The sequence below is a fragment of the Ambystoma mexicanum genome, chromosome 2q, assembly GCF_040938575.1.
Source record: "Ambystoma mexicanum isolate Mex_15411 chromosome 2q, UKY_AmexF1_1, whole genome shotgun sequence".
Taxonomy (NCBI): domain Eukaryota; kingdom Metazoa; phylum Chordata; class Amphibia; order Caudata; family Ambystomatidae; genus Ambystoma; species Ambystoma mexicanum.
In genome coordinates, this window is record NC_090924.1 from 1174882489 (window position 1) to 1174906726 (window position 24238).

The window sequence follows — 24238 nt, forward strand, 5'->3', positions numbered from 1 at the left end:
AGCACACCTAGCTGTGCACGCGCTTCACCAGGAAAACACAGTGGCTTTCGTTTTTATATATCAGATGCATGTGGGTTTCCACCACAGATGAATTCTAAACGATATTAAATGTTTAATAGACAGAACTGTTCTTCTGCATTCAATCTGTGTCATCACCACCACATTCTAGTCCTCAAGTTAATTAGACTATCTCTATGTTGTCATTTCTAGGAATTTACAACATCAAACCCAAATTCCGCAACCGCAGATCGCAGGTTAGTACAATTCATGTGAAAATGTATTTTGGTTGGTGCAGGTAGCAGTCATTGTTCTTACTCTTCATGAAATAATTCTGAAGAATTGCCAAGAAGTTAGAGTCAACGTCAACATCATATAAATAAGAGATACCTTTTCCCAGGAGATAACCTAGTGAAACGATTCCATATGAAAGTGCCTGGCTCACCAGGCTGAGTTTCTTCTCACTGGAGCCTATGTCCATAACCAGCTCAGCATTGCCATTTAAAGCGTCTTCTTCTTTCTTAATGCTTTCGGGAATTTAAGGAGAATATCGCATGACAACATTTCAGCGATTTGAGGCAAGTATACTGCACTGTGATTGTCCTAACGTTGCCCACGTTTGTTTCTGATGGTGACCAAAGCCTAATTACCTACTCAAGGCAATGGGGAATCCCAAGAGCCCGATCATTTTCAGTGTTCCAGCCCCCTCCTCCTTTTGTGTACATTTTCTGTCTCATGTCATTGTTAATTCTGGTTATGCATGGGCTATCAAATTAGAAAGTACTATTGTCAATACAAACAAGGGTGTGGACTTTGTTGTTTTTAAAGAACTGCCTCTCTCTCTCTCTCTCTCTCTCTCTCTCCCTCCCTCTCTCTCTCTGTATCTTTATCTGTGTATATCTATATGGATATAGAGATAACATAGAATGCAGTTTGTTATCACCCTGTGTTCCTCAAGCTGAAACAGCATTTGAATGTGTATAACGCCGGCCGCTATTGATCAACCTGTGTAAACTCTCCACGCAATTACTCTGCGTTCATGTTTGGTTTTCTGTGAAATTCTTCTTGTTCAAACCTCCACATGGTTGCTTGTCTGTTGTCTTTCCTGGACTGGCATTAGCAGGGTGGATGCATGCCTTGCCAACTTTGCTGCAAATGCTTTCTCGAATAGGAGGTGGAGTAGCTCTTATCTCAAAGGAAAACCTATCCCTCAGGCTAAACAACCACCCCTGGGTGGGCAACTCAGACATTTTATTCGCCAAACTCTCCTTGTCCCTAACATGCACCATCAACATTCACATTTTATACCGACCTCCTGTACTTCCCTCTGATTTTCAAGGTCACCTCACACATCTACTTAGCGACAACATTAAAAGCACCACAAAGACAATACTTCTCGGCGACCTCAAGCTAGGGTTCAATGACCCCAAAGATACAAATGCTATCACTATTGCCAAAGATATAAAGGACCTAGGTTTCATTCAAAAAGTCACCAGTCCCACCCACTCAAAAGGTTGCACTCTTGACTGGGTCACTGACCACAACTGCTCCACCACCATCATCTCTAACACCACATTACCTTGGACCGATCACAATTGTATCCAATTCACTATACCCACTATCTCCACCACCAAAACTCTCTCACATGCCCCAAAGGCACTAGTCAGAAGCTCAAATAAACTCTAGCACCATACTTGGAGATCCCTGAACTAAAGACCCAAACATCCTAGCGGACATTTACAAGGATACCCTAACTAAAGCTATCAACGCCATTGCCCCACTTGAATGTAAAAAGGACGAAAATTCCCTAGATACCAACTCCTGGTTCACGGAAGAACTACAAGCCCTACGTTCCAGCAAACGCAAAGCCCTCAAAATATGGCAGACTAACCCTTGCAATAGTACTAAAGAGAGCTTCAACACAATCTCCCTCCAGTATAAAAATGCCATCACCGTGGCTAAATCAAACTCCTATAATACCCAAATTACCAATGCTAACTCCCAACTAAGGAAATCTTCACCATCTTCAATGAACTCATCTCCCCACCCACTAGCCCAGATGAGATCATCAAAGACGAGGCCTGGTGTGCCAGCATACAATCTGCCATGCTCAACAAAATTGAACTCCTACAAAAGGAGGTTCATGACCATTATAAAGCCCTGCCTCACCAACACATCCCACCTAACCTATTCTCATTTAGAGATATCTCGGCAACTGAAGTCATCAACATCCTTAAACACCTCAAACCATCCATTTGTAAAGGAGACATATGCCCACCTAAGCTCATTAAGGAATGTGCTAACTCCCTCGCCCCTCTTCTAACAGCCTTCATCAACGCATCCTTCAAATCAGGTATCGTCCCTACCAGCCTCAAAGAAGTATGGGTTTGTCCCCTCTTAAAAAAAACACTCCTTAGACCCCGCTGAGCCTAACAATTACCGACCCATAACTACTGTCACTTTTCTGCTCAAAATCTTGGACAAAGCAGCCCACTCCCAGATCCAACACTATCTTGAAACCTACTCTAGCCTAGGAACAAGGCAATCATGCTTCCACAAAGGGCATGACACAGAAACTGCCTTGGTTGACCACAAAAACCTGATCACTCAGATCATGGACAAGGGCAAGCCAGCACTCCTCCTATTACTCAACCTCTCGGGAGCCTTCGATCTTGTAGATCACAACACCCTCACCGCACCCACTCAGCAAATTTTTCCAAAGAAGCAGCATAATGGATCACCTCTTTTCTGGAAGGAAGAGCTATAAAAGTATTCTCCGACATAGCTAACGCAGCCCCTAACACCATTCATTGCGGAGTCCCCCAAGGATCTTGCACAGCCCCAACACTGTACAATCTCTTTACAAAGCCCCTCCTTGACAAACTTGACACACTAGGCATAGTGTATACTAATTACGCTGACGACACACAAGTTCTCCTACCACTTACTGGCTCTTACAAACAAGATGCCAACGCACTACATCAAATCTACTCCACAATTCAAGCTTGGATGGCAGCCAATGGCCTCTGCCTCAATGGAGAAAAGACTCAGATTATCATTTTAGACAAGAAAGCCACGCTAGACAAACTATACTCCAACATGGACAGCACTATCATACCCGCCTCTACGTCTGTCAAGACATTAGGGGTCCACATTGACGCCACACTCTCCATGACAAGACAGGTCAGCGCCATTGCCTCAGCCTTGGCACTTACTATCAAACTCATCAATGCTATAAAACCCTACCTCTCCAAACAGAACTGTCTCTCAATAGCCAGAGCCACCATAGGGGCTAAACTCGACTATTGCAACACCCTCCTTACCAGTACCTCAGCTAAAATCAAACAGACTTCAAATCACCCAAAATAATGCGATAAGAGCAACCCTGAGCATTCCAAAAAGAGACCATATTTCCCATGCTAGAAAAGCAACACACTGGCTCCTAGTAAAAGACTGCATCACTTTCAAAATCCTTACTCTCACACACAAATGCCTCTTTCTCACAGCCCCCTCTTACCTGTCAGACACAATCATGAGAGCTACCTCCACACGCCACACACCCACTCTTTACACCAACCTCCTGGTCACCCCCCACACCAACAGGGCTAAAGCAGGTGGGTTAGGCTTCCCATACATAGCTGCCAAACTCTGGAAAAAGCTTCCCACCACCCTCAGAGCAGAAACCTCCCTACTGGCATTCCGCAAGAATCTAACAACATCTCTCTTTAACTAAACAGCCCTCACCCCACTGCCCCTCTACCGCTTGTCCTTTACTGTATTTCTTGTTTCACTGCAATTATCTATTCTTCTATCTACAACTGTATCCTCCTCTGCAACAAGTATCACCTTGCTCACTCCTCCTCACCATTCCTGCACCACCTTCCTTTATGTATTTTCTCAAATGTAAACATGTATTTTTCTGTTGAGCTGTAAGTAAGTAATTTTTCTGTAACAAGCGCCACGATGCCTCTGGGCTGCTGAGCGCTATACAAAAACGAATAAATAAATAATGTCAGCGTGGGCTCGCAGCCATGTCCGGGTTGGGAGATGGCATGAGGGGCAGGTAAGGGCTTGGAAGTGGCAGAGATGGAAGGGTGAACAGCAGGGAAGGAGGGGCAGTGGAAGCCAACACCACATACAGGACAGGGCAATAGGCGTTGCGCCCCCCCTTGAAGGGGATGAAGGAGTGGTGGCAGAGCGGTCCTCCTTTAAGATGAAGGAATTGATGCGGGGCAGGAACCCCAGTGATGAGAGATGCAGTGTGGCCATGCAGGTGTGCTAAAAACCCAATTGTCAATGTTAAGTACAAACGCTGCTGAGAGAATGTTCACCAAGCATGGAAGGCAAATTGCGTTCTGCATCATTCAGTGCACTTTGTAGAAGTGGTGAAATACAGGTCATAGTTGTATAAAGACATATATGAGCGTATATGCCAATGCAGGCAGTGGCTTAGGAGACCCAATGGGGCACAGCACCTGTGCAAAGTAGTGTGATGTGCCAGGGTGCGCTATGCTGCCTCTTTTATACCAAGAAAGGAAAACTGGGGGTCTTATCTCATGCTAAAAGTCCAAGCCTCCAGTTAGAAGGCTTTTCAGAACCTGCTCTGATGATGGGTTCTGAGAAAGTAACTTAAAGGTGCAACGAGTTTACACTTTAGTGTTTGACCAAACTCTTAAAATGAGAGTGACTTTTAGACTCAGGAGGAGAGAGACATGGTGCAAAGCACTGTTAAGCGACGGAGATCCACACCAGTAAGTAGAAAAGTGTACTATTTATTAGACATAAGAAAGCATCTACTGCAACAATCAACATTCTAACGGTAAGTAAAATCGCATATGTCCAACCACAGTTTGGTAACACAAAAATGGCTACCTGCCACTTTAGAATTTCACACAGTTAATCACAGGACTGTGCATGATATAGTAGGTAAAGTGGAGAGAAAAGATTTAGAGTGGTGTTACAAGCTGACAAATGGCCAGTATACCTTAACCCGCAAGAGCACTACTTTAGAAGTCTATCACTAGCCTTTTCAGAGTTACGTGTTACAGGCATGTGATGTTACGAAGCAGGGGGTTATAAAAAGCCACTGTAGAAAGTTCACAGTTAGTCCTCCAGCTATGGCAGGGTAGACTACCAGACCTCAGGCCCTAGGTAACTATCGAAAGGACTCCTGACACAGGCTTCACCCACTACTGCCCGGTAAATTAGCTACTTTAAAAAAAAACAGTTTACTCCCAACGCAAATCAATAGAGATAGGGGCGTTTAAAAATATATAATAAAAGCTATCTCAACCCCCAGACCCTGACTTGTGACAATGCAGTCTGTATACATGATATCATATGGTGGGTTTTTTATAACGTGCTTAATACCCAGAGGTTTCTAAGCGCGGACACAGGAATCAAAACTATGTTGCTCAGAGTGTTTTGCTTCCAAGGAGAGCACGTTGCCCCTGAGCTATCCTCCTGAGACAGGATTAAGACAGCTCGAATTCAGTTCCACCAGAACAATAGACCCAGGAGTGGCAGATGGAAACAGGCCTTGGTAGGACCCAGGGCAGGGTTGCAAGGCTCTCAAGAGCAATGCAGGCAGACTTGCAGTTCCAGCCGACCCTTCCTAGTGATTGCATGCAGATGGCAGCAACAGGTGGTGAGGTCCAAACAGAGCAATGAGGATGCCTGCACATTTTCCAGTGACCAGGTGGTAAGGTGCCCATGCAGCAGTGCAGTCCAGTTTCATTCAGGTGCAGGCCAAACACAGATCCAGTGACAACTCTGGCATTGGGAACACAATGGATGCAAAGCAGGGCTTAAGAATGGATCATCGGACCATTGCAGAGGAGGCAGTCAACCTTTTCAGGTCTACCCAGTCGCTTTGAAGTGCAGTTGCTTTGGTGTGTGGTTATTGACTTGGCCAATGCTTTCCATCGGGTCTCTGGTGCTCCTTCGACTTCAGATGCTTGGATGTTGTGGTGGGTGATCCCTGAAGGGTCCAGGTCCTACCATTTCATCCAGAATTTGGACTGAGGCCTACCCCAGCCCACCTACGGATGGGACCTGCAACATTCAAATAGGTGGAGACTGTCCTGTCCGGGACAACCTGAAACCTCACATTCGGGCCAGCAACAGGTCACCCTGGCTCAAGTGTGGAATGGAAACAGACACTCCAAACCCCTAATTCCTGCCAGTTCACTTACAACTTAAAGGGCTGGACTACTACGAAAGTGTATGGCAATTTCGTATCTCAGGAGAAAGGAAGATGGGCAACAAAGAAGATGGCGCAATGAACAAGGCTTGTACTAAGACAAGCAGCCATTTTGAGTATAGGGTACTCAAAATCGCATTATCGCGGTAAAAACATGAAGGTGCCTGGCTGTGCACTGTAAAAAGGTTCAAAAGTGTTCACTATCACCAGCCTGTTCAATACACAGCACAAAAGTACCGCACTGAAGGTGGCTTGTGCTACACTGAAATAATTAATACTAAAAAAAATACATTCAACGACAGAATTGCAAAGGCTAAATCCAACACCAAGGAACTCTTTACCATTCTTCGTAAAATGGAACCCCCAATCCCACCTACAGACAATGTCCCAAAGGAAAAATTATGGTGTACTAACATATAAAATGCTCTATCGGATAAAATGTCATCTCTCCAACTCAAAATAGCTAACAAAAAGGCCACACTGCTCCCCTCTGAGCAGCAACCACCCCAACACACTTGGAACAAAACTACCTCACCCTTCAGTTTCAAGAAAATCTCTATCCTTGAGAAGGAGAAAGTCATACTCTCCCTCAAACCCTCAAACTGTAAGGGACAGTTGCCCAGCGCAAATAACAAAAGAATGCAGCTAGAGACCTAGCCCCCATTATCTCAAAGCTCAATAATGCCTCCTTCAAAACAAATACAGTACCCATCAATCTCAAAGAATGTTGGGTCCTCCCCCTGCTTAAAAAACAAACTCTAGACCCTACCATCCCGACCAACTATAGACCTATCACCACCGTGCCTTCTCTACTCAAAATCATTGATAGAGTAGCCTACCTGCAAATTCAGGAATATTTGGAAGTTAATCACCTGCTAGGCTCACGGCAATCGGGCTTCCGCCCCCTTCATGGCACAGAAACAGCCTTGCTAGACCTTAAGACACAAATTGAGGAGCTGAAGGATAACGGAAAAACAGCTATGTTACTTCTCCTGGTCTTATTGGCGGCCTTCGCCCTGGTGGATCATGCAGTCTTATGCAACCACCTCAGGTCGGCTGCCCACTTCTCAGGGGAGGCCATAGCCTGGGTCCAATCTTTTCTAGCTAACCATACAATGAGAGTCTTCTCCCCATCAGCCTCCACTGACCCCATTCAAATACCTTGCGGAGTTCCACAGGGATCGTGTGTCTCCCCCACTATGTATAACATCTTTACTAAACCCCTGTTTGATAAGTTGGACAAACTGGTTGTCACCTACACAAATTATGCAGATGACACCCAGATCCTCATACCCCTTACGGGCAACTTTGTAGAGGACTCGGCCTTGGTAAACAGGATAGATATCCTCATTCAGGCATGGATGGCATCACATGGCCTTTGCCTGAATGACAATAAAACTGAGATACTGATCCTAGGCGCTGAAGCCAATCTTAAAAAACATAGCCCTAGTTACGCCTTCTTCAATATTGATAACAATCTCATCAAGGTGATGCCTGTGGTTGAAACTTTAGGATTCTACCTGAACTCCTCACTTACCCTTAAGAAACAAGTCAACTCACTTGCTTCTACAACATCCTATACGTGCAAACTCATCTGTGCCTGCAGACTGTTTCTCTCTGGCACTAGCTGCATTACCCTGGCCAATGCTCTCATAATGTCCAGATTAGATTACTGTAACGCACTGTACTCAGGAGCCAATAAATATGTTACGGATAAAATCCAAAGATTGCAAAACAATGCCCTAAGAGCAGCGCTAATATCCCTAACAGAGAGCACATCTATACATTTAGAAGAGATGTTCACTGGTTAAAAATAAATGACAGTATATTCCTCAAAACAGTTTCCCTCACTTCCAAGTGCCTCAATAATTTAGCACCTCCATACCTGTCGGAAAGAATCAACAGGAGAACAGCTGTCCGCTCCATGAGATAGCCAATGCCTTCATGCTTGAGATCCCCAGATTCAAACAAACTACGGCTGGTGGAACTAGCTTTCCAGTCAAAGCAGCGCAATCTTGGAACACTCTCCACCTGACCTCAGATTGGAACAACCTTACTCTAAATTTAGACACAATGTACTCAAATGGCTTCATACTAATGACTCATAACCTGGTTTACCTACCCCCAGACTGCAACCCTTCCTTTTCTACTGGACACGCTTGACCACACCTATTGTATCTGCCTATGCATCACTTAATATGTAAGCACTTGCCTCCACTCTACTGTAACCAGTGGTGGCAGTATTATATATTCCATGTATGTATGTATATTTATGCATATGCATGTGATATGCACTGTAACTAAGCTTTAAGTCTACTTGTACTGCTGCGCCTAGCTACCTAAGGGTTTGGTGCGCATTACCAAATTAATAAACAAACAAACAAACATATTTTATTGCAAAGTTGCAATAGTTAAAAAAATAACCTTGCACATTATAAAATCGATCTTTAACTGGATTAAACTCAATGCTGATTTAAAACATATACAATGCATACAAATAATTCATCCACTTTGATCAATCACAAATCAATACATGTAAAGTTGATCAAATCAGTGAAACCCGATCACCATTAATTATACAATGCCAAAAACGTACAGTATTTGTAATTGAAATTGCGGAGTCATGTTTGTGCTTTAAAGTGTTGTCAAATGTATTTACTGAATAAAGAACACAGCTTTACAGGTGGCATTGGCTATATTTGTTCAGAGTGCACCCCTTTCTGCCAGAGAGCGATCTGATAGGCTTGCAAGGGTCATATGGCTGTTAAAAAGAGTACTTTGGGGGGTCATAGTATTATGCATCCAGTTGCTGGGGTACCCCTTGTGAGTTAATCCCTATTTGAAATCCCAGAGGCTGGTGTCAATGTATCTGGGGATTGCTCGGATCTTTGGGAGTTGCCCTCTTGCTTTGGTGCATCACTGAAGGGAGCAAGTGCACCTAGTTTTCAAGTGTTTGCAGCATTATTTGTTGCATAAAGACACAACTCAGGCATTAAGTGCGTCTTTGTTTTGTGGATATTTTCGCCTGATTGTATCTAATTTAAATGCGATGAAATTTGAAATAAGTTGCAATAATCAGAAGTGTGGCTCTGAGGCCCATGGCCCATGCGGCCCTCCTATGCCATTGTATGGACGACCCCACCCGCCGAATCGGTCCCCATCGGTGAGTAGGGAGGGCAGGAGTGTCCAAGCCCCCTTGGAAGTGCCAAAGAACCAGTGCAGGAGTCGTCGTAAGAGACGTGGAGTGGGCTGAAATTCAACATGGTGGGCGAAGCGCTCTGAGGGGAGACACAGCCGGCTTCAGAGGCCAGAGGCATTCGACACGATTGTAGGAGTTAGCTCCCACTACCAATGAATGTCTGACGTTCAATAGAGATTGAAGTTGCAGCTGGCGCTAATCCCACATGGGGCCTACAGCCTCGACACCAGGGGGCACGAGACCGGAGCGGATCAGAGAGTCATCCAGGGGAGCTTGCAAGCGGTGTACGTGGCCTCTTCTGGAACATGGCCCGGAACCTCTGAAACCCGGCGGGAGAGCAATGTAGGGCACCTGAGATGGCAGCAGTAGCTGGGGAGCGGTGCATGAAGTCCTAATCAGTGGAAGAGGATCACAGAAAAGGCCCTGAAGCGCGCACAACAGTAAGCCTGGAGGAGACAGAGACGACCGGAAAGTGACTGGTTAGAATCCCTGAATGCCTGGGTGCACCGTGGTGGGATTGAGACGGGGAGGGGTTACCCACCAGGGTATTCAAAATTCACTCTGAGCCAGTTGGAGATGAGTTACACCGCAACCACAGCAAGGGGCCACAAAGCAGATAGACAATCCCTGTTACCACAGAGCAGCAAAAGAACAACATCGCCCCTCAATGACGAAGCACAAAGGCAAAACCAGTCTAGCAGGTAAATTAAGTCACTGATATAGGCACAAAAGGCCTCAAAGGAAAAGCACCTCCAAGTCACAGTCAAGGTCCATGTGCAACCCTCAACAGAAGAAAACGGGGCGCCCCTGCAGCAAAGCAAGACCTACACTGTTTCCTAGCGGAACTGAAAGCCGACATTAAAAGCAGCATTGAGAAGCTCTCAAAAAGTGCTGGTCCAGCTGAATGACCTTGAAGACAGTGTGCGAGAAAAATCATGAGCAGTCCCTACTAGAAGCACATGTCTCCGAGCTTGGAACAACGCTGCCACAGACAATACCAAGTCTACGTGGGATTCCCACTATGTTTCCAGATGCAGACGTAGAGGCATACATGAGGGACCTGTACTCTGTGATGCTGGGTGATACGAAAAACCTCCACCCATACAGAACCCACAGAATGTATAGTTAATTCCAGCCTAATAAGAATATCCTTCCTGATGTCCTGACGCGGGTGCATTTTTCCCGCACAAAGGAGAGACCGATGGCTAGTTCCCGAAAATCACCCCCTGTACAATTCAAGGAGGCCCGAATCTCCCTGTTTCATGATCTGTCAGTGCTGACGAAAGGAAAGGCCTTCAGAAAGTGGGTGCAGTGGCTCCGCGGAAAAGGACTGAAATACTGCTGGGGCTTCCTGTTTGAAAAGGAAGGTTCCATGAAGTCAGTTGTGACCTTAGAGGACACCGGGAGCTATGGGGAGACACTCTGGCTAGAAACGCAAGGATGTACAAGCAAAACCCACAGAGGTCAGAACCACAGCAGGGGGCAAGAAGTAAATGTCACCCTAGCAGGCCGCTCACGGTTTCCCCTGGTCCCAACAGACCCGACCTAAACTAGGAACCTTAAGAGGTATAATCCAATACGATGACGAAGCAGAGCAAACTCTGAGGTCAAATTCAAAAAGAACACTCATGCATGACCAAGTTGGAAAGGGGAACTCGGGGAAAGAGATCACTGAGCCGGCACTGCAGGCTTCGAGTCACTGATCACCCTTAGAGGTGTCAATCTTACTGTCCTGGCTATGATGTTTAGTATATGCTGGTGTGGGAGGGGGTTGCCCTTGGGTCCAGGGTTCTCTGATATATGCCAATTTAGCAACTAAGATAAATGTTAGGTGCTTATGTTATTCACAATAATCTAACAGTTAAAGGATAGTTCCGGGACTTTTTTTTTATTGTCCCTACGGTTCGGCCATGTGTTTTTAAGCATAAATCGGTAGATCGTATAAAACTTTCCTATGGACCTTACCCGACTTTTCGTCCATTAACGCACTCGAAATCAGCTGCCATTTTGTGATAATCCTATCACTTTCCGCATCGCCCTGGCTGACCTGCTTTTGCGGCACTAAATCAAATCCCCCGCCCCTGAAACAGACTTTATCAAAACATTCATATTCCCTGCCTCTCTCCGTGACGTGACTGTGCTGCGTAGGCAAACGCGCCCAGGCGTCTTCTACGCGACTCCACACAGAACCCGGAAACCAACACAGATCAGCTCACAACACAGCGCGCCACAATTCGGAATATGAAACTGTACTTTCAAATCAAACCGCAAGATTGTAAATTTGGTGAAGTACATTTATTTGACATCAAATGTTTAGAGAATATTCAGCGATTTGCATTTTTATTTGCTCTCGATCCAAAATAGTTCGTCTTGAGGCAAGCGATGTTCGTGTGCAGTACACAGGGTGTTGGTTTACGATAAAATAAGCTCTTCGGTCGCACTGATAATCGCATGGCTGTTCCAACAACGAGGCACTAGGCCACCACAATGGTCTGTATGTTGCATCTAGCCGTTAGTACCGCGCAAGGGCATACTTGTACTTGGCGATCGTCCCATAAAATGGTCAGGGTGGTAACGTTGTTCACGCGGAGAAGCAACTGGCGGCTGTAAAAGCCATCCGCCGGTGTCTGGTACTCGTGACACGGACAGTAATGTAGAATGTACCTGTTTTAAAAACATAAAAAATGAAATTAGTCTCACCATCAGATCTTTATTAAAATTATTCATTTTCTATATTAGGTCGGGAAATTGTTTCATAGCTAGGACAGTTCAACTGGGTATTATACGTCATTTCCAGTAACCCACCCCCTCTCCTCCGCCTTTTTCAGAGCCGCCTGAGCGCCAGTGGACCACTTCGTCACTGATGAAGTGTTTCAAGGCGTGGCAAGGCAGGGAGGGGGGGGGACAAGGAGAAGACAGACAACGACCCTACTAGGCCAGGTGTAATTCAGATCGCGCAAGTGCAGGGGTAGGGGGAAGGTAAAAGTGCAAGGGGAAGGGGAAGGGGAGGGGGGAAGTGGAGTACAAGGTAAGTAGCATAAAATAATAAATACATAGGGCCAGCTGGTGGCGAGTGCAAGGTAAGTGAAGAACAAGTGCTGGGAAGGGGGGGCTGTAGGATACTGAGACAGTCCCCCAGTGCAGGGGTTGACAGGGAGGCAGTGCAGGTGGAGAGTGGAAGGGCCCAGGACCGAGGTCGCAGTCAGTGGACCAGTTGTAGCAGGGGAGAGGGAGAGAGAAAGCAGAAGCAAAGAGGAAGGTTTTGAGGTGCTTCCGTAAAAGGAGATGGTTCTCCTCAAGATAGTGCGCGGTACAAAACAATATGCCACATAGAACGAACAAGTACAACTTAACCCGTCTTTAAAGCTACTGTATAGTAATTAAATTGCGGTATAAACTCATCTAAAGAGTTACTTACATTATATTTGCATTTTCCATTGTGTCTGTGCGTAGGGCAGCCACGAAATACCACTCCTTCTATGCCGACGTGATTTCTTCTAATGAACGAACATTAAATGGCTTTCGTTTCTGAAATTATATTCATTATCTTTCACGTTACTGCACCACACCCCCAAAAAGAAGTCTTTCGGGATGGTCCCGGCCTGTCAAGGTCAAATAACAATAGAACCTTATACTGAGTCGTGGGCCATTCCGGCACCCGAGCAAAAAATCAAAGCAGCTGACCTTCACTTTGAACGAGCACACATTCCTAGTTAGCTACATTCAGTGTAAGGCCATCTCACAGGACTTGAAATTTACACTGCATCTTTGCATTTTGTCTGCGTGCTTTGCAGCCCCAGAAAACCATAAATACGGAGACATTCTATATTTTTTGAAAAATGATTTATATTACTGTTTGGTTTAATTTAATGCGCAAATGAACAAGGTGGAATAGACACATTGCATGTACACTGAGCAATCACTTTTATTTACACAATACATAGCTACACATATTCAATGGGCCTGCGACATGAGGAGACTCGAGAGCAAAGTCACAGGTGACACCCGGGTGGTTCGCACTACTGCACGGTGAAGGGAGGGGCAAGGGTGGAGAGACACATTGCATGTACACTGAGCAATCACTTTTATTTACACAATACATAGCTACACATATTCAATGGGCCTGCGACATGAGGAGACTCGAGAGAACAGACAATCAAATTACTATCATTTAAACCGCGATGTGTAATTCTCAATGAGCTCTGCTTTAGGTGGACATGGAACAGAGGCAATGTTGGGTGGCAATACAGTTGTCCCCTGCACAGGTTCGTTCACAACTCCATGTATGTGCCTATCTATGACATCGACAATAAGTCTCTCAATAAACTCATATTGCATATCCTCAAACACTGGTTTGATCACCCATTGTTTACTTCTTTTAGTGAAGGCCTTATTGTAGCGAAGTGTCCCTAAAGTTCCGGTCGTCCTACTTTGTTGACGGCCAACATTATGGTTATGTGCCAAGACCGCTAGAAGAGTCCGATTTATCATGCCCTCCATGCCAAAATGCAATCGTTTTGGCCTGTACTTTAGGCACATATTGTGGAACACCTCCAAATCTCCTGTGTGGCAGAATTCCGTGAGTCCCCTCAAATCTCTTGTTATAGTTTTATCAAATACAATCTTTACAATGGCTTTGTGAGTGGGTGATGAAGGAATCAACCACTTCTTCTTCCGTGCCTCCTCTGTGGACAAATGGCCATGTTCACAATTGTGGAAATGTTGGTTCGTGTTCCAGCGGTGAACGTTGCTACAGTGTAGCATTACTGACCGCCATTTTTCCAGTAGAATTTCCAACGGCCCTCCACATGTTTTTGAGCTCCACCAAAGATGGTTGCTGATTGACTTGGACCACTGTGAAATACCTTGCATATCTTTTTTTTTACCTGCAGCCGACATTTTTTTATTGATTGATTTTGCAAGATGCCATACGTCAAATTGGTGATTTATATTTTTGTACTCTTCTCTCATTGTCTTGGCAATTGAAACGTGTCTGTCCGTGGCTATCAGGTCGATCACCATTCCCCGCGATTGTAGTTCTTGCAATGATGCTACAAAGCCAACTTTCTCCATGGCCACTGAGGATGTACTTTGTGACACCTGAACGACCACCGAACTCACAATTTTCTTACTTTCCATGTCCTGAAAGTGGTAGGTGCAGTACTTGGCTGAAAATCCTGGGCTGTCGCACTGTCCATCACCGGTTAGCCTGAACCGTTTGCCCGCGAATGTACTTTCAATAGACATTTTTTCCATTCTCCAAGCTTCGCTAATGGCTGGAAATAGATAATCGGTTTGGTATTTGTAGAACTGAGTTTTCGCAATGAAATGGATTCCCACAAACTGAAAGAAATACTGTAACTTTTTAAAACTTGAACCACTAAAAAGTGCGGCCGCTGCACAAAGTAGATTGCCTGCTGGCAGTTGCCCCAGCATGGGTTGTGCAGACCATGAGAACGGATGATATTGTGTACAGGTGGCATGTATTTTAAGGTTAGTGCCTCGAATTGCACGAGTCACATTAATCAATGGCTCCCCACATACTTCCCCACCAACCAAATGCCCACATTTCAGCATAATAATAATATCAATCAAACAACTATCAAATACAATGAATTTGGCCTCTTTCCTTATACTGTCACTCTGCATCCCAGCTGGTTCGGCCTGTAACGTTGAGGACATGTCACTCACATGAAAGGTAGAATCTCTGATATCATCTTCCGCTATGTTCAGTGATATTGATGGTGTTTCATTGTCGTCCATTACATTCTCTTCCATTGAAACATCTGTTCCTTCACCAGCGATGGGAGAAAAAAACAATTTCTTCAACTTTCTCGCGGTCTTAGTTTTTGCGGGTGTGGATTCTGTGAATTTATCTCCGACTGCATCCGAACTACCAGGAGGACATTCACTATCAATGACTGGTGGTGGTATAGGTCCGTTGTCAATCACTTCATATTCTTCCGATTGGCACAATGCATCTCCAGTCTCAAGTCCCTGCCAAAAGGTTTGACAAGCAACATCTCTCGTTCGCTTCACTGTCTGTGTAGATCTAGTTCGTACACCCACTCGCAACTAGAGGACAGATTGGAAAAGGGATGTTCAGTTTAAACACAACTTACAGTATTGAACTATTAACAGTGAAAAACAACATAATATAGTGACCGGGACACTAACCTTCTTTTGCTTTCTTTTCTTTGAAACTTTCTTGCCTCGAACTTCAACATCTGGACGCTGTTGCTCCGACTCGTGTGTGCATGTCTCCACTTCCTCTTGCGATGCAACGACTATATTTTCACGATAAGCACATCCATCACTCACTGACGCTCCATCGACTCCCTGAAACATAGAACTTTCATTAGTACGTATAATAATATTGAAAACACAAAATGTACTTGGGGACCAATACCCACGTACATCTCAATAGCAAAACACGAATCAACGCATTGTGTAGAACATTCTAACGACAATTATTCAGGCATTGTTGATCTAGTTAGATGGAACTGTCAAGATCCATACCTCGGGCTCCGCATAGACTTCCATTGATGATATTATTGAAGATGACGCTTCAGCAACTCCCTGAAACACAGTAATTGCATTAGTATGGAAAGAACATAAACTTTGTGCAGGCGTCAACGGCTCATCTGAATAGACATGCACAAATGATCAGTTGTCAAAAATAAATAATGGACATTTAAATATGATTCGATTTGCTCGATCGTTGGAAGTGTCACCACCCAGAGATCTGCATCGACTACTAGGGGTGATGTTCTTGTAGAAGAAGCTCCGTCATCTCCCTGAAACATAGTACTTGCGTTAATAAAGAAAGAAGTATAGCGGATGTAATCACGTCATATGATCTCGCTTGATCGAACTGTCAGTATCCATACATCGGAATGCATAAGAACATCAAGGGACGCTGTAACTGCGGTGCACACTTCTGCAAGCTGTTGCGCCGACCCGTAACTGCATGCTCCCCCTTCTTCTTGGACTAATGCTCCATCGACTCCCTGAAACATAGGACTTTCATTAGTAATGAACACAATATTGAAAAAAAGAAGACACATAGGAGGGCGACGACAGAAGGATATCAATAGCTAAAAACGAAAGAAACATTGTGTGTAACAATCACGCTACAAGAATGCAAGATCTGATGATCTCCATCGATGGAACTGTCCGGAAAAGTACCTCGAGCATCTGAGTGACATCAACGGTTGTCGTCAATGCGTTGGACTCCTCAGCATCTCCCTGAAAGACAGTACTTGCATTATTTTGGATAACAATAATTAAGTTTGTAAACAAAGACTAGAGGACGAGTACTATGGTGTACCATTAGGTAAAATAATTACACGATAAATTAAAAGTATTGATTTACATGCCTAAAACAAGTCAGTGGCAGAATAGCTAAGTAAGATTACCCGATAGGCGCTTGAAGTGGCTGATGACTGCAATAACGACACGGATGGAGAATCTTCCGCCTTCATTTTGAGTGGGTACATAAATGGGGAAATTATTGTTAGCTAATGCTACACACTACCGCAAGGCCGAGAGCTAGATCCGTAAACTTGACTCACCAGTGGAGGGATGTGGACGAATAGAGTGGGAATAGCGGTTGGGAGCAATTTTCCCCTCGCTCGCGGTGTGTTCTTCTTTATTAGCAATGATGTGGAGTACATGTCTGAGCTAAAGTGCCTGCTGCAGATGCGGTATCGATCACCCCTCTTGTCCGCAAAGACTTCTAGGACTCTACTTTCAAGCTCAGACGGTGGATATCCGCAATATCTAACCCATTCTCTTATCTGATCTATTGTCTTAGGGAAAACATGCATTATAGTACCTTCAGATTTATTATGGGTCTTAGAAGGGCAACTGCCAATGGAACAGGCAGGCATTGTGGAAAGTTCTGAAAAGTAAGGATCAACAATTCTCAATGAATACCAATGTGTTAAAAAATTAAATGACACATAAAAGGTCCAATGCAAGGTTCGTTTAGGTTCTTGGAACTACACACGTTATTCACATGTGGATAAGTATATGAATAACTTTAAAAAAATAGAAAAATAATTTGACTAAAGTCAGAACATGTGACTAGTTCCTTGCATGTACTGTCTTGAACGATAAGAAAACATGGATGCAATTTGATGACTACTAGCAAATAGATATAAATTTAAAAATTGGACGCAAAATGATTATGGTACATGGCCTTACCTTGACGAACAAACATTAGATGCAGGGATCAGAGTAGTTTCTTGTCGTAGAACAGGGAGCAGTTCACAGGTTGCAAACTGGCGAGTTTGCTCGAAGTGGTCACGGAAGTTCACAGAGACGAAGAGCAGATAACCAGCACCTTCACGGGTTGACTAGCAAAGCGCAAAGAAGTTCTCATTCGAAATCTGAAGTGGGTTATAAAGAATTCGAAACAGAGGTGTGTTTGAGAATGAATGACGTGTATATGTCGTGGCATTATGTGGATTGCAGGGGGGCGTCCAGCGTGAGGGGGGATGCTTGGCAGGAGACACGGGGTCTGGAGGTAGACATGGGAACAACAATCCATGCTCTATAGACCACTTTAAAGTGTACATGGTCTTTGGCACCTCTTGGCCTTTATCGCTCCGCGACAGCTCCACTTGCCAGCGCAAGTACCCCGGTGCGAACTGCCTTTGATAGGGCGGGGGTGGATTGGGGCGCTGGTCGTGCAGACAAGACACAGGAAGACTTGTGAATGGAGACACACTTATGTGGATTGCAGGGGGGCGTCCAGCGTGAGGGGGGATGCTTGGCAGGAGACACGGGGTCTGGAGGTAGACATGGGAACAACAACCCATGCTCTATAGACCACTTTGAAGTGTACATGGTCTTTGGAACCTCTTGGCCTTTATCGCTCCCCGACAGCTCCACTTGCCAGCGCAAGTACCCCGGTGCGAACTGCCGTTGATAGGGCGGGGGGTGGATTGGGGCGCTGGTCGTGCAGACAAGACTCGTTTGCCGCAGGGCCTCACCAAGGAGAGGCCATCTAACTGCATGTAAGAGGCAGGCTGCAGGATCTGGTACATGGAAGGCAGGGGGGTGAGTTTATAAATACCAAATCAAATCAAATCAAAACAACCATTGTTAAAATATATGTTGGGTTTTATTTTAGATATTAATTTCAATTGAACATAAATAATAAACATTACACATTGTAAAGTTCCGGTTGCAGCACATCCAGGGAAAATCCGCGGTATTGTCCACTGTCGCTGGGGAAATGTTGTCTAATGGCAAGTACCGCACAGGCAGGTATTACTCTCCGAACGCGGTGTCCGAGCCTCCCGTGAAGCCACCAAGTGAAGCAACGATAGGCCACCAGCCTGTACCACCTGTGAAAAAGAAAGATGCAATGGAACCAATTTACATGCGTTCGAATGATATGTAGATGTAATTTTATATGTGGGAGACGACCATGAAATAGTAGTGGCATCACTGACATCACAACCAGAGTATACTTACTTGTTACTCGGATTACGCGGACGAACAGTGCCGCGAAGTTCGTGCATAAGCACCATCATCATCCTCAACACGGTCCGTGAGAGGCACGCTTCCCCGAACTCTGGCAGCTCGGTGATGCATTGCGGACTTGGCTCGCCTTCCGAAATGTAGGCCAAGCACCCGGAATTTTCACGGCACCAGCAGTTCTCCTCCTCAGTTGGCATTAGCTCGCACCGATTGCACGTGCACCAGGTGGAGACGCCGTCCATGCGACATGGTCCAGGCTCTTCATCCGTTGACTGGTCCTCCCAACTGCCGTCCGAATCCCCATCGTTTTCGCGTGCTTGCCTTTCCAGTAGTTCCTCCTCGGTGTACTCGGGCTCGTACATATACGGCATTATTGTAGCCATTGTGTGGTAAAGAAAGTAAAATAATTTACAGAGATGGTACAGGTGTTCACAAGGCCTAGAAGTGGCGAAGGTAGCTGACCAGAGCACAGAAACGAGTCACAGAATACTCAAAGTAACACAGAGAGAGGAATGGAATCGGAAATCGGCTGCTGTGTGTTGTGAAACGGTGTGTTTATACTTATTGAGGAAAGAGGCGTCCTGCCATTTCCATGGCGATACTCCATTAGCTGAGGCGCAGCGATTGTTGACACGAAACGTGCTTTGGCGTTGGGAAATGGGCGGTGCGCGTCTGCTGATGTCAGGCTCAGGGGCAGGGGTTTTGATTTAGTGCCGCAAAAGCAGGTCAGCCAGGGCGATGCGGAAAGTGATAGGATTATCACAAAATGGCAGCTGATTTCGAGTGCGTTAATGGACGAAAAGTCGGGTAAGGTCCATAGGAAAGTTTTATACGATCTACCGATTTATGCTTAAAAACACATGGCCGAACCTTAGGGACAATAAAAAAAAAGTCCCGGAACTATCCTTTAATAGTTGGTAGGTTAAAGTTTTTGGGAACATCTAAGTTGTTATGCACAGTAACATCGTTGCACAAAAAGGAGAGGTTGTCTTAACTGAGATCCTAGGTCTGAATGGCTGACAGTCGGCTATATATCTGTCGGAATACGCAGGGGCTAAACTCACCAATAAAGAGGACATCGCTGAACAGACAGCTGGGGGAACGCAATCCGACGGTAATTATCCTCCAGGAAACGGGGCATAGATGAGAAACGATTTGCACCCAGTAATTACACTAGGGGGTTCTTTGCGTCTTTGTGGGGGAAAGTGGGTGGCAATATTGGCCAATAAGGATGCAAACTTCACTGGACTAACGGGTAAAAAAGGCCTGGAATTCTGATATATATTCTGGTGAAGGGATGGTGAGAGGGCATCTTAACTACCCTGATTTCATAATACACATCAAATGATTCAAAAGATAAATTCTTTGAGGCTCTTAGACTGATATTAACCGAGTTTACATAGGGCGACATAATAGTCTGGGAGCGAGCGGGAGGATTCAACTGTGTACTAGACCCAACATTAGATACAACTTAAGCTACCAAAAATGCGGATAGACGCAATGTACAGGTTTTGGCACAGCTATTAAGGAACTTCTCGCCATTCTTTCACTCCACAGAGAAAAACTATGTACAAAATGTTCTTTAGGATAGATACGATTCTAGCTTCCTCAAGCCTTATACCCCACAATGATACAGCGGAGATAGTGCAGAGATATATATTGAACCACGCACTGGAAGGGCTGAGCATGGTTAAAACGTGATCATGATTAATGATTTGTTATTTATATAGCGCCTTAAGCCAAAGTGATATCGCCTCCCATGAGATGCCCATGGCAGCTGAAGGCCCTCCTACTTAATGACCAACTCGTCCACACCCACATAGAAGAAATGCTTCCGCATTACCTTGAGGACCATGAAAAGGTGGACATCAGTCTAGATATCGTGTGGGAGTCTAAGAAGGCAGTGGTCAGGGGAGAATTTATAAAAACTCTCTGCAGCCTATGTAAAAGCCGGGGAATCACTGTGCATCCTTCTAGAAACCAATGAAAGGACCTAGAATCCACACACAAGCGCTCTCAGTAAAACAGGTCGGCCCTAGACATGAAAATAGTCAGACAACAAGTGGAAAGCACATATGCCACTAGGTCAGCATAGGAGCTACTGCTGGTTCCGGAAGCTCCTCAAAACCTTTCTCTTTGCTTCTGCTTTTTCTCCTCCCCTCCTCTGCCGACCTCCCAGTTGTAACTGGAACTGCACTGGCTGCCTGGACACCCTCTGATCTCGGGACCTGGTCCTTCGGCCAGCGTTTCACACTTGCACTGCCCACCTGGCAACCCCCCACACTTGCAGACTGTTCTCTGTATTCCATACAGTCCCTCTCTCAGCTCTTGACACCTGCTGCCTGCTCTTACCATGCACTTGCCACATGCTGGCTGCTACTTACTTATTGTTATCATCTTTGCCATGTACTGCACTGTCCCTGCCCCTTCCCACGCACTTGCGTGATCTGAATGACACCTGGCCTAGTAGGATCGTTGTCCGTCCTCCCTATGTGCCCCTCCCCTACCTCGTCGCGCCTTGAAACACCTGTGTATAGGCGCGTTATAAATGCCATATCATATCATATGAAACACTCATACTACATGAGGGGCAATAAGGCAACAACGTTTCTCGCTGCGGGGTTGAAGATGAAAACTCAGAACTTCATAACCTGTATTAAGGTTGACCCAGGGGTGAAGCAATATGGAGAAGCAGAGAAACTTAAATTATGGAAGACTACTATAAGTCAGTCTTTCTAGGTTTTACACGGGATGAGGAGGCACAAGGCTGTTATCTTGCCACGTTATGACTACCACAGGTCACAGAACAAGAAAAACAAATGTTAGAAGCCGAGAAAACAGACAAAGAAGTTGCTCAAGTTATTAAATGCCCACCCTTAAACAAAGCCCCACACCCTGATGGGTTCACAAACAAGTACTATAAAGTTTTAAGAGACAACTAATCCTCCCTCTGATAACATTATTTGAATCGTTCCTCCTGTCAGGAATGACAACTGAAAAAATGTCAGATTCCGTTGCTACTTTTATACTGGAGCCCAATAAAACGCCCATGGACGGGGTGCATATCGCCCAATATTTCTCCTGAGTGGGGACACCAAGCTATACGCAAAGGTCGTAGTGAACCGATTAACACAGATCATTCCAAAGATTGCAAACCCAGATCAAACTGGGTTTATACTAAATAGAGGCACTCAAGACAATAAAACATATATTTGACTGAGGCAATAAGCAAGGTTAAAAGTTTAGCATAGCTGCCTTGGGCGCACATAAGGGGTTCAATACAAATGATAGAAATTTCTTAACACTGACCCTAAAATCCTTCAGGTTCGGCCCAAAGTTCATTAAATGGGTACTGGCTTGCTATCAAACTCCATCTGCTAGGCTTAGGGTAATGGTAGAATCTCTGCTGTGATCCCTACTAGAAGAGGTACTAGACAAGGATGTCCGCTGTCCCACCTGATATTTTCCCTGGGGGTAGAACCCCTTGTGGCAGCCATAAGAAACAATGAAGCAATCTTGGGTGTGGTCTGTAGCAACATCCAACACAAGATAGGGCTCTACACTGACGTTAAGACATCCTTGCCTGCAGCAATGAATGAACTGCAGGCTTTCCAGTTGGTTGCCTGATTCACCTTGTTAAATAGAATCTCACCCTTTAGATGGCCGGATGAAGCAATAGTGGTATCAGGGACGTCATTTGGGGGTCGCCAGAGGTCGCAACTGTGACCTCTGGTGATTCCCTTGCGACCTCTGTGATCTTTTTGCGACCTCTGATTAAGGCCTTGCAGCATAATTATTTTTAAAATAATCAACGGTCGCAAAAAGATTGCAGAGGTCATGGAGCTTGCCTTGCGGGTTACCATGCTCGCGAGTCAACCTGCCAGTGCCTTCAACCTCTGATTATTTAAAAAAGAATTAGGAGTCAAGTCACTGGTGGGCTGAATCGCGTGCGCAGTGACTTGCAGGGCAGGCTCCATGATGCCTGCCTGGGGCGGGCGCGGCTCCACTAGGTCTGGAGGCTGGCACTCGAGGTCATGGTTGCCTGGCAACCATGAACTTTGTCCGACCTCGCCTACAAAAAAGCGCTGTGTATGTTAAAACTGTGTGCCCTGTCTGCGAGAGAAATATTTTTCCTTACAAATGCGCATACACAACGCAACATGTCTTATTTATTTATTTCCGGGTTCCGGTCCCTACATGTCACTAAACATATTACTAGAAGAGCCGGATTTTGTCCAGAACCGAATTCTTGTGTTGAAAATCGGCCGCGGGAGTTCAGCTCATTAAAGCCGTGGGAGACCTCTTCTCCATGGAGATAACCTTTGTTTCACTTTCATGGCGAGGGCAGCGTGTCAGCTTTCACAGCGAGAAGAGTTGCACTCCGGCACAAGAGGAGTTTATAGCCCTAGTAAAATATCAGCTGAGCTGCAACAAAGGGAACAACGGTGCAAATGGCACAAACGGATGAACATGCCCTGATCAGGCTATACGAGAGCCGGGAGAGCTAGCGCACGGTCCAGGCGCACAGTAAGCAGTTCTGGCTCAGGGCCCAGAGGAGGCATTTCCCGCAGAAGACTCCCACTGTCCTCGCTCAGCCTTCACCCTATGCCACGGAAAGCCGGCTTTCCTGGGCTACAATGCACCCACCCGCAAGGGAGAAGAGGCATTTTGCAAACCAGGGTAAGACTATTTATATTTGCAATTTCAGCTTGTATTTCGAGTCATAAAAGCATATAGGCGTACAAGAGGGAGTTTGATAAAACATCTGTTAATGTCCATTTATCACATATTCATTCCTATAAGTAATACATGTGTAAATAATTCTACTTTTTAACATAATTGCATTGGAATAAGTTGAAAACTTCAATATATGTTGACACATCATTATCATTTGGTCATGGACGTCTGCTTGCATTCACAGTAATTTGGTAATATGGGCCTATGAACACTGATCTTAACGATCCATATGACGATCCATTCTTCTATGAAATGTACATTACATTATAGTGATATCGTAACCATATTTTTCGTAGTGTACAATGCTATGTGATGCCACTTCCTGTTTTGTCAACGGGTGAAAGGTCGTGTTCCATCGCTTTCCGTGACATCACTTTGGGGGGTGGGGTCAAATGACATCACTTCCTGTGATGTCATCAGGTGTCAAGGGTCGTGTGATGTCACTTCCGCTACCCCTGGCATTTTGGTGAAATGACGTCCCTGAGTGGTATGTGTAATTGCTGTGAAATTGACCTTGCTCCCCACACTCTTATTTACCTTCAGATATCTACCACTCAAAATCCCAATGCAAATGTTTAAGGACCTCCACTGAAGGGCATCAGGGTTCATTT

The 24238-nt window shown here is 45.2% G+C and overlaps 1 protein-coding gene across 6 annotated transcripts in view; it reads left to right on the forward strand.

The window, feature by feature from the left end:
* The window catches only part of SGCE (sarcoglycan epsilon), a 449332-nt gene that overhangs the window by 412217 nt on the left and 12877 nt on the right, over positions 1–24238 (forward strand). For 2 of the 6 annotated variants that reach the window (XM_069648564.1, XM_069648565.1), the window contains 2 exons: positions 211–254; positions 541–575. The exons of 2 other annotated variants lie outside the window; for them this stretch is intronic. In XM_069648564.1, the coding sequence (XP_069504665.1) occupies positions 211–254; positions 541–575 (79 nt within the window). The remainder of the gene's footprint in view (positions 1–210; positions 255–540; positions 576–24238) is intronic. 2 more of the 6 variants (XM_069648569.1, XM_069648566.1) reach the window with 1 other exon arrangement.